The following is an 11,087-nucleotide window of genomic DNA, read 5'->3' as shown; positions in this document are numbered from 1 at the left end:
TGGTTTGGATTCTGCATGCAAATCGAACCCCCCTAATTGAGGCTCGAAGCGAGGAAGTGGAAGAGATTTTGGATGGTGACTGAATGTCATTAAGTGGCTTTCACACGATGTAGCGAGGCAGTAAACTCCCCACAGAGATGGAACCACGAAGTGTTAAGTAAGAGGAAGTGAACACCCAATGAAGTGCTGAAGTCAACAGATTCATACGGTTTTATGTCAAATAATGTATGTGTTTTGTCATGTTCTGACAAAACATGTCTATAGGATATAAAAAAAAAAAAATATTGGCACAGGTGGTAAAAGTGAGTGGGTTGGGGAAAAGAACATGGTGTGTCTGCTTGCCTCTGGGAATGTAGGGCGTTTTACTGGGAATAATGGACTGTGATGCGGTATGTGGGTCAGTTTAATTCCCCTATAATTGTATGTGTCAGTCAGTGGATGGGGTTTTGAGTTTAGGTTTGTGTCATTGTGGCAGAAATGTGTGCACGTGTTTGGGAGGGACTTGAACTTTAACATTTCCCCCCTCTGTTCTTCCACTGTTTTCAAGCTGTTTTGCACAGCAGCTACAGTATGAATGTAGACAGAAATAGAAATATTTTTATAACAGATTACCCCCTTTGCAGTCATTAATTACTTTGGAATTATTTTTGTTCCATATAAAGTATTAAAGCATTGTTGCTTAATGACACATTTTAAGCTGCTTCTGTTTCCAAACTTTTGCACTCTCTGACCCGAGTTTTTACTTGAAAGTATGACACAAACTCTCAGAAACCTGCAAAGGCATGCTCAAAACAACATCTCAGGGGCGGAGAGGTTTCAGACTTTGGGGGAAAAGAAAAAAAGACCAAAACAAAGTTAGAGTACATGTGTTGGCTCAAGGCCAAGCAACATCCTCTGAAACAGGATTGAACCTGCCCTCAGTTTTATGATTGGTTAACTTGTTCCTGGCGTAGCCAATCAGTGAGCTGAATAATGTTCTGTTGTGAGGGCAGCCGGGATGTAGGGGAAAGGTCTCAAAGCAAACTTTGTTGTGGCCCTTCCCCCAAGTAGAGAGAGGACACCAGAAGTAAATGTTTATGTCCTGTAAAATGAAGATGTTGTGTGCTTCTTGAGAAGTGTGGTTGAAATGTCGCCCTGTTGTGTCGGTAACAAAGAATTCCTTCACTGTGTTTATATGTGTGAAGTTCTTACTCCCAACTCTTCACTAGAGAAAACTTTGACTTAAATACTGCTGACTTGCCAGATTGTTAACATATGCAGAAGTGTTACGGAAATCTTTACAGCTATACTTTGCCTTATTGGACAATAAAGATAAATAAATTCAGCTAAAATAGACTCACCGTACAGCTGTAACTAAGCTCTGTCAACATGCTGTTCTAGTTGTTTTTTTAGTAAACAACAAAGTAAGTCTAATTAACAGCCACAACAGTCTGTGGTGCTGTGTAGTTGTTTATGTGACAGCACTTCTGGGAATATTGGCCCCAGGCTGTTTCAGTGAAGGAGTCTAATAACTGTCTCGTGAGTACATCAGTTTCCAGTTACTTCCCACATGCTCCTAAAAAACACCAGCTAGAACAAAGCTGCTGTTGATCTCCGGCCAAGATATCAGCCAGACTGAAACATCAGAACCTTTGGCAAAACAGAGCGCAGCCAGCGAGCCTTTACTAGAGTTACCTTTAGCTGCACTTTGTTTTACTTTTTCTGTGTACTGCTCGTATTAAAATGCTCTGTTGCAAGCTGTTTAAACAGTTTTTAAATGCAAGATATTTTAGACTGGAGGCCAATATCAACTGCTCCTGCAGCCAACGATAAGATGTAGCTGTGTTGTTTTGAACTATAGTGTCCACAAGATGACCTTAGCACCAGACTTTTATGTTACATCTGCTCTATCACTGAATGTTGCCTCTAGAATGTGGAGTTTTATGAATCATCCAGTCTACACTGAGCTAAACCAATGACAGCTAACGTTTTCACTTTGCAGCTGGAAAAGCAAAGTGCAGTCCCATCCTATAACCTTGTTAAAGCAATAGTTTGACATTTTGGAAAATAAGCTTATTTGATTTCTTGCTGAGAGTTAGATCTATACCATTTAACTGTCCATTTGAAATAAGGCTACAGCTAGCTGCTGGTCAGCCTCACGTTAAGACTACAGCTAGCCTGGCTCAAAGGCAACAAATGAATCTACCAATGTGTTTGTGAGCTTTAGGGGCCTTTGGACAGATCCAGGCTTGAGGTAAGGTTTCCACTCTTTCTGCTAAGCCAACTGGCTGTTAGCTGTACTGTACAGGGATAAGAGTGGTATCAAGCATCTCATCCAACTCTTGGCAAGACAGCAAAACCGCTTATTTCCAGAAATGTTTAACTATTCCTTTAATTTTTTTTTTTTTTTTTTTTTAAGTCATGAGTCATACAGCCATGTTGTGATAAAAATAAAAGTTTTAAATGTATCAATAAAAAACACCAGGTTCAGTAAACTTGATGTTTTACCAAATCAGGTGCATTACAATATCGCAGTTAACAAAAGGATAAAACTCCTTGAGGAAATCTACAAATGGCATTATGGACAGATCCACATTTGAACAACATACGACTGGGTATAGACATCTACAAAGTGTACCATACAAGTTGACCCAGTGTGTCAAAAATCTGACGACATCAAATGTTGCCATTTAAAAAATAGACACTTCATAAAATCAAAGAATTAGTAACATCGACGACTGGATAGTTGAAAAGGCAGGTCAACATATATTAACAGTACATGAACTAGTCAGATTTATTAAGTTAGACATGCTGTCCAGCCTTAGCAGCTCTACTCTTCAGTGTCCATGTGCTTTAGTTCTTTTAGTTACAGACAAAAAAGGGAAAGATGACATGGGCTATAAAACAGTGTTACAAAAGCCAATCCCTTCAAAAGCAGAGGGGAAAGACATACCCTGCCATTACCAGCTCACAACTACCAAGGATCTCATTACCTTGTCATGTTTTAAGTTGACCAGCCAACTTTAAGCCATTAAAATGCAGGTTAAAATCATCTCAGTGGGAGAGAAAATAAAAAATACAGTACTAGTTTAAAAGAAAAGATAAAGTCAGGAGGGCAGTGGGTGTCAGTCCACGACTTGTAGATTTAGTAATCCGCAGGTTGGTCTCCTTCCTCGTTCAGCAAGCAGGTGCGGATGAGGGCCTCGATCACAGCGTATGGGTCGCAGTTGGCCGATGGGCGGCGGTCCTCGAAGTAGCCTTTCTTCTCCTGGCCGACATTACGAGGAATGCGGATGCTGGCGCCGCGGTTAGCCACCCCTGCGGAGAATTCGTCGATGTTTGAGGTTTCGTGGTGGCCAGTGAGACGGCGGGCGTTGTCGAGCCCCCCTTTGGGATCATAGGCACGAATGTGATATTGGTGCCTCTTCCCAAGCTTCTCAATGGAATCTTCAATGGCCCTGAAAGCAGAAAGCACCAAAAATGTTAAAATTATTCATGCAACACACACACCACATTAACGAAGCTGTCAAATCAACCTGCAAAAAAGCTTGTGACACTCACTTTAATCCACCATCTTCCCTCATCTCCTTTGTGCTGAAGTTTGTATGGCAGCCAGCACCGTTCCAGTTACCAGGGATTGGCTTGGGGTCAAATGAGGCAACAATACCAAAATCTTCACAGACACGGTGCAGGATGAAACGTGCCACCCAGAGATGATCCCCCATATTGATCCCTTCACAAGGTCCAACCTGGAACTCCCACTGAACACACACAAGTTCATTATAAGTTGCTTTCTTAAAACGACCGTTGAAACCATAAAAACACGTGCAAAGTCCAGACATATTACACTTCTATTCTCATTACCTGAGCAGGCATCACTTCTGCGTTTGTGCCACAAATCTGGACTCCAGCATACAGACAAGCTCTGTAGTGGGCCTCCACTATATCTCTGCCATAGGCTTTGTCAGCTCCCACGCCACAGTAGTATGGCCCTGCAAATATGAAGATTGTTAGCCACCCAGATATTGAGTCATGTTTTGATAAGAGAAACACACTCATATGAAAACTTTGAATGACCTGCTTACCTTGTGGTCCAGGGAAACCATTAGATGGCCAGCCAAATGGATGTCCATCTGTTCCCAGAATGGTGTACTCCTGCTCCATGCCAAACCAAGGATGCTGTTCCTCCACCATGTCCATCACCTTCTTACATGTAATTCGAAGGTTGGTTTCTGCAGAGGAAAAAAAAACAAAAAACTTTTAGATCAGAAGACTAACACCAGTCAAGTCCTGTTACCTGGGCCAGTTTTGCCAATCACTGTCAAAATAGCAATGCAGATTGGACAACACTCCAAATAATTCTCAGGTACTTTGTGTGAGATGTGTCCTCAAGCCAAAACAAGTTCAACAGGTCACTTTGTGTAAGATGAGCCAATTAAACTGTAAAATAATTCTTCAATTATAGTTTAAATTTCAGTTTTGACCGTTTAATCCTCTTATTTTTGCCAAAACCTCCAACAATTTTGCTGGATTTAGCGCTACTTTACTGATCCATCTATCACACTACATGCACAAGCCTCAACGTCAACATGCATCAGTGTGCATGCACACGAGAATGAATGGGTGCATGCAAACGGAAATGAGTGCATTTGTGTCTAATCATGTGGATGTGTGCACACCTGTTTACACAAGTGTGTGCCACATTTCTACAATGAATGAAACATGACATCTTCAACATTTGTGAAGAAGACCAACTACAGTATTTTTACTGTTTTACTCTTATATTATTTTATTTGGCAGTGGACAACAGAGTTTGAAATTGTATCATTTTTTGCTACTTTATTGCAGATCACTCAATTCATTATATACATGTACATGTTACTACTTCTTTGTTACCTGCAGGTTTGCGGTTGTACTTCAGCACTTCACACAGGACCAGCTTGTTGGGGTCTTTGCGGAATGGATCACGGAATATGGCAGAAGGAACCAGATACATGTCGCTATTTGAGCCCTCAGACTGGTAGGTACTGGAGCCATCAAAGTTCCACTCAGGGAGATCTACGAGAGGAGAAGGGAGGCAGCTATATTACAATGCATTAGGAACATCATCGTTATTAGTTTACACGTTTTGGGGAAGACTGAGGCTGCTTACCTTCGATGCTTTTAGGCTCAAAATCCAGCGTCCTGGTTTTGCAGCGGAGTCCCTCTCCAGTTCCATCAATCCAAATATACATGGCTTGGACTTTATCCCCCTGAGGGAGCTCCATGTACTGCTGCTTGACAGCTTTACTCAAGCTGGCGCTGGCCGACGTAGCCATCTTATTTCCTACTATAACACACCTGAGGAAAAGAGGAGGAGAGCAGGCGTGAGACCGCGATGTGCTCTGGATCACATGTTGCGTAACAGGGTTTCGGGGCGCAAAAAACAATAAACAGCACCATTGTCTCTTCTTCCAGAAAGGAGAAGGGGTAAAAAAAAACCGCGTTGAGGATGTAAAAGGCGGCAGATTTCTAGGTTTTTCTCACTCTCCACCTTGAAAACAAACAGAAAAGCCACTTTCTACCTCCTGTGCATTACTGTTTTGACTGAATTTAACGAGACATGCCAGCTCACAGAGGCCGGCTCATGGAAAAAAACACACACACTGCAAATTCCCCCAACCCCCAATAAACACTCAATGTGAGAAGCTTACGCAAAAACACATCTTTACTTCACACCGTGTTTCCAATACGCTTGTTGTTGTAGTCATGACTACAATCAGACTTAGGCAATATTACATCATAGACTTGCTCATCACCCCCCTACCTAAAACTAAAAGCTTTATCTAAACATAAGCGAACATTTAAAACAGACTACATCACACCTGTAAAACCACTAAAGTGAGATAAATGCACACGTCAAGTATGAGTTCATTGTCTAAAGTGAGTAACAATAAAAAAAAAAAATTTAAAAAATTTAAAAAAAAAAAAAAAAAGTCTGGTACAAGCTGAACCCCCGCCCCACCAACACGGAGTGAAAGACGGAACAAGCAAACAAGTAATTACCTGGAGAAACGAGGAAATTGAAATAAAAACTAAAGGACTGACAGGTCCAGTGTCTTGTCGTGTGATGTTTCGCTAGTGTCTCTCTCATTCTCCGGTACCGATGCTCCGGATCCGGCCGCCTTTATAAGAGCAGGAACTGGGACGTAGAGTCTTTGATTGGTCGGAGAGACGGCAGTGTGTTTACTCCAAGGTGATGGAAGGCACATGCAGCCCCGCTATTGGACAGGCTGCGAACGGAGCCGCAACGCCCTCTAGCAGGAGCTCAGCCGCGTGTCACAATGCGTGACCCTTCACCGTGCGTGTGAGTGTTTGTGTGTTCTTGCGCGTGCATGTGCGTGTGCGCATCTTCCTCATCCCCACATGAGGACATGATGTGAGGAATTAAAGTGTGAACAGGCCTCAGATAGAGGCTGAGCGCTTTTGTGAGAACGTGCTTCATTGTTGGAGACGGACTCAACCGTGTGGAACAAAATGTACAACATCCTCTGCTTCAGCACAAAACCACTTGGTAATTCTTAGTACAAGACGCCACCGTGTGGTATAAATCAGTTACTGCAAGGTTCTACTGGTTTTAATGGGAGAGATTATGTAATCCTACTGAGAGAAATCCTGTGGTGTTGGTTCATTCTGGTTTTGCACTGGATGCCCACGTGAGAAAATTATGTGTAAAATGCATTCATAATAATAGTCCTTAAAACAATCAATTACACTGCAGATTGTTTCCTCACAGCAGTTATCTTTTTCCTTCTCTGTCTTAAATTACGGTGATTTATTATTTATTGATTGATTACTGAGGAGTTTGTGTGCAAGATGTTGTTGTTTTATAATCACCACATATTATTGGTCTTATATAATTGCCTAACATTGAGTGGTCCACAAAGAACGCGACTCAGATCCTTTACAGTACAAATACCACAGTGTAAAAATACTCTTACTAAATACTTACTACAATTAAAGTCTTGCATTGAAGATCCTACCCAGCTAAAAGTACAGAAGTATTAAATAAAAGCAATTGTTATGCAGAAAAATAAACCTTATTAATACTGATGCATCAATGTGTAAGCAGCATTTCCAAATTGTAGTTTCTGGAGGCAGAGCTAGCTTTAACTACTATATATATAGTTAGGTATGTTGTCAGTGAAGATTATCAGGCATCTGGGTCTAGCTCATAGAGTAGGTCCAGTGAACCATTGATTTAATCTTTGTTGTATTTTACTTTTTGTCATGGTTGGATTTTGCTACTGCTTCATTCATATGGAATAATAAAAACAGAATACCTAGTGGTTTCCAGTTTCCTCAGCTCTTGTACAGAGGTGTTGCTGCAGGTACAGAAAAGGTGCTTGTAGTTGTTCATTTCATAACAGAACAGCGCCTATATGCATGTGCCGTTTTTCCATGAGATGATTTCAGCTTGTAAGCAGACTGACGCAAATGAGAAAGCTAAAGCTCTAAGAAGCGCCAGACCCTCTCGGATACCTTCTGTGGCTGCAAATCAACATGAAACGACTGTTCCCTCAGTGCCAAAGAGCATAAAGATGTCGACTTGTTTCTCATTCCTCAAGAAACCTCCAGACCTTGTGGCATTAAGCTTGGTTTGAACTTTAAGCTAACTTTAAGAAAGGGTAGCACTGCAGGGTGGCATGAATGAACAGGTCTGCTGTTGGTTACTCATAGGCAGGGCTGAGGAGACAGAGTAATGAACATATGTGTCATAACCCATCACAATACAAAGTGCACAATGGGAGCTGGTCTGAAGAGGAAAACTCTGACAGTGGCCCCTTTAGAACATCCGATGAATTAAATGATGATAAGAAAATTGATGCCAGCGTGTCAATGAAAACACTGCTCTCAAAGAGTTGCTGAATCTTCATCTTGAAGAGCTGAGCAACGCATCCGCTCATTTTTACATCCCAAATTTTGCCAAGCCTTGATGAAACAGTAACAATCCCTTCATGTTTGCTTACTGTTGCTCACTGTTGTATCATTTTTTGTCCATCAATGTCATGATGAACACTTTTCTGCAGGCTAATCTGTTCATACAATGGCGCAAGGTCTTCATCAAGACTTTATGTGGGCCCAGGGCAAAAATACTACTGCACCACCTGGGACTGTGACAACAGCTGGACACTTGAAGATGCTTCTAAAGACAGAGGATGTCCCCACCAAAGCCCCGCAGCAAGTTCTGCCCTGAATATCCCTGCAGTGTATCTCTGTGTTGTTATTAGAGGCAGAAATGCACCATGTTCACAAACATGCATCTTATCAGCCTGCAGAAATGTGATGCTCTGGATTCAAACTGGTGAGCATGATGTGTGCCAGGTGAATTTAGTAACAAAAGAGTATTAATATTAACAGGCTCTTCTATTTATGAATAATTGTTGACATTTCCTTCCTTCACATTCACTGTCAGTATATCTTTTCCTATGTGCTTCAAACATTTGTTACTTGTTTGAACAGCTTCATGCTTCCTTTTATATTTTACTCTAGATAACAAAGACAAACGTTTTCTCACATAACTATGTTACCCTGTGCTATAAATTTGTATTCACTTTTGCAGTTCAGTGCGTGTACAGCACCACCTGATGGACTCAGAGCTCCAGAGCAGAGGATGAAGGCAAGGAGGCTCGCTGAGGTTATACTAACTCCAAATCCCCTGAGAGACTTTCTTCCCTCTGGTGAGCCAACAAATGATATCACTGATGAGGTAACACAAAGACACTGTGACGAAGAAATGCTTTAGTTAACATCTGTGTACAAATACACAGCAGAAAACTGTGTGTAAAACTCAGTGCCCAAAGTTCCCACAAAGAGTGTGAAACTGAAGTTACAGGTAGAATTTTGACCCTATTTTTTACACCTGAATCTTATTGGACAATGACAATGCATTCACAAAGCAGGGTCCAATCAGAGGGAAGTGGTTCTGTTGCCTTCATGACCACTGGCACTGACAGCGTGGGCAATATTTATGAAAAAGGAAAAAAGAGGAAGAGAGCTCAGCTGAAGCTGGTGTAAATCGCTGCCACTGCTACAGCACCATCTTGAAAACTTTCTCTCCTCTAAAGATTTTAACAAAGAAATTAAGTTGTACTCAACCTTTACATTTAGCATATGTGTACTCAAAATAATAAGTTGACAATTGTGGCAGTTTTATGTTGAGAGAGCAGAACATTTTTTTGTTCATCTGAACTAAATTAATTTTGTTGCATTCACAGAAATCCCGCCAGTAAGAATATTTTTCCTATTGGTGTCAGAATCACCATATAATTCATGAGCATGAAAGTTAATTCTTAACGTAGTTTAATTTTGACTTAAAGGTTATTTACAGGCTTTTCCCAGAGCTTTTAACCACGCTTTAGGTTGCTAGGGGGTTTAGAAAATGGGGGTGTCGTCATTTTTGCTGAAGAGAGGGTTATCTGAAATTTTTTTGGAAGAGTTTAGATTTTTATTCTCCCCTCTGATTGTAATTTTATTTTAGCCTTCCCTTGTGAGATTATATGTAAAAAGAAGTTCAAATATTTGCATTGTAAGTTTAGATGAAAAAACGTTTTTAGTGCATTCTGCAGGTCAAAAATGAACATTTTGCCATATGGTATAAAGAGAACAACAATTCTGTTTCTGTTTCAGGGTTTATTTTCCCCATTGCTGTCAACTGCTAGCTATTTGGACCAATATGCCAATTTTAAGAATTAGAGTAGATGTTTACCTTTCAACTCGTTCTAATTCCCAGCTCCATCAATTTATCTGCATCATAACAAAAAGCAATGCTATTGTCAAATTAAGTCATAAATTTAGCTGAAAGAAAATAATTGATTAAATAATAGTGCAAAGTCAATACTGTGTTTTCAAGACACAAGCAGGGTAGGAAGGTATCCCAAAGTTCCTACAAATCTTATTGCAAAGCTCAATATAATCCTTTTTTGAGATTTTTTTTTCCAACATAGCAATTAAAATTATTAACAGGAATTGTGAAATCAGACTGTTTCTTGCAGTTTCTTTAAACAGATGTAAGACCATTGTGTTTAAAATGCGTGACTGGTTGGGTACAAAACATGATATCAACAGGACAATTTATTGTGAGTAACCAGGCAGTATATTTATCACTATTTACTATATATTCTGTCAGTGCAGAATTGCCAATACTGTGGGGATCTGATGCAAGTGTCAGTACAAGTCTTATCAGTCACTTTGATATAGTGACAATCATTTCCTAATAGAACTGAAGTGATATGAGGTTTTCCTGCTCCTATATTTTATGAGTTTGTCTTCATCTCAGCTTTTCATACTGATTATTTTCACGCAGATAAACATTTGAGTGAATCTATCAGAGGGGCTTTCTCTAAAGACAGAGAGCACAGAGGTCAGTGCTGTCCTTTCCTATTCTATCAACAGATGACAGATTTATCTATCTATCTATCTATCTATCTATCTATCTATCTATCTATCTATCTATATATCTATCTATCTATCTATCTATCTATCTGGCCTTGACATATCAGCATTTTAAATGTTATATTTAACTTCTGTCATTTATTTTCTCTTCTGGTTGTTTTTTTATAATTAGGCTATTCTCTTCTAATTCTACTTTTAGCTCTATTTTCTATCAAATTTGCTTCAGAAATGAAAGGGTTAATGTCATAAAACCATGAAAATAGTTATCCAATCAGAGTTTTCGAATAGCTGTAGCTGTAGTCACTCCACCCTCCCCGGTGAAAAGTCAACAGAACATTGTGAGGATACTTCTAATTTGTAGGCAGCAAGCTAATGGAAACAGATACCCAAAGCCCTCCAGACGGAACTTGAATAAATTTTGGTTTGGCGGAAGGGAAGGAGAAGAGGTTTCAATGTGCAGTGGAGTTTACACAGCAATATCCACGACTTGGAATACTTTTTTGAAAAACCCTTTTGATTATTTTGATGTTTGGTCCCCCTCCATGGCTTCAAAGTTAGGGAGTTGCCACCATTTGCCTCCTCGTTTACAGCCAGTAAATCTGACTTAATTATACTTTGGTAGTCATGGTCACTGACTTCTGGGGGATCTATCTGAGCTAACAATGTACAGCCTA

General features: G+C 40.3%; 1 protein-coding gene across 1 annotated transcript; it reads right to left on the bottom strand.

The window, feature by feature from the left end:
* Positions 1–2,418: 2,418 nt before the first annotated feature.
* Positions 2,419–6,179, bottom strand: LOC111653534 (glutamine synthetase). Its single transcript, XM_023404138.2, has 7 exons — positions 6,025–6,179; positions 5,132–5,319; positions 4,876–5,037; positions 4,065–4,211; positions 3,844–3,971; positions 3,541–3,740; positions 2,419–3,437 (listed from the first exon to the last, which is right to left on the bottom strand). The coding sequence occupies exons 2-7, from the start codon at positions 5,295–5,297 to the stop codon at positions 3,125–3,127; spliced, it is 1,116 nt and encodes a 371-aa protein (XP_023259906.1). The 5' UTR covers positions 5,298–5,319; positions 6,025–6,179; the 3' UTR covers positions 2,419–3,124.
* Between the last annotated feature and the right edge of the window lie 4,908 nt (positions 6,180–11,087).

This window comes from Seriola lalandi, unplaced genomic scaffold (genome assembly GCF_002814215.2).
Source record: "Seriola lalandi dorsalis isolate HSWRI2012SDOR001 ecotype SW California unplaced genomic scaffold, Sedor1 jcf7180002054223, whole genome shotgun sequence".
Classification (NCBI taxonomy): domain Eukaryota; kingdom Metazoa; phylum Chordata; class Actinopteri; order Carangiformes; family Carangidae; genus Seriola; species Seriola lalandi.
Note: the sequence above shows the minus strand (reverse complement) of the source record. Positions and strands in the feature narration are given on the sequence as shown.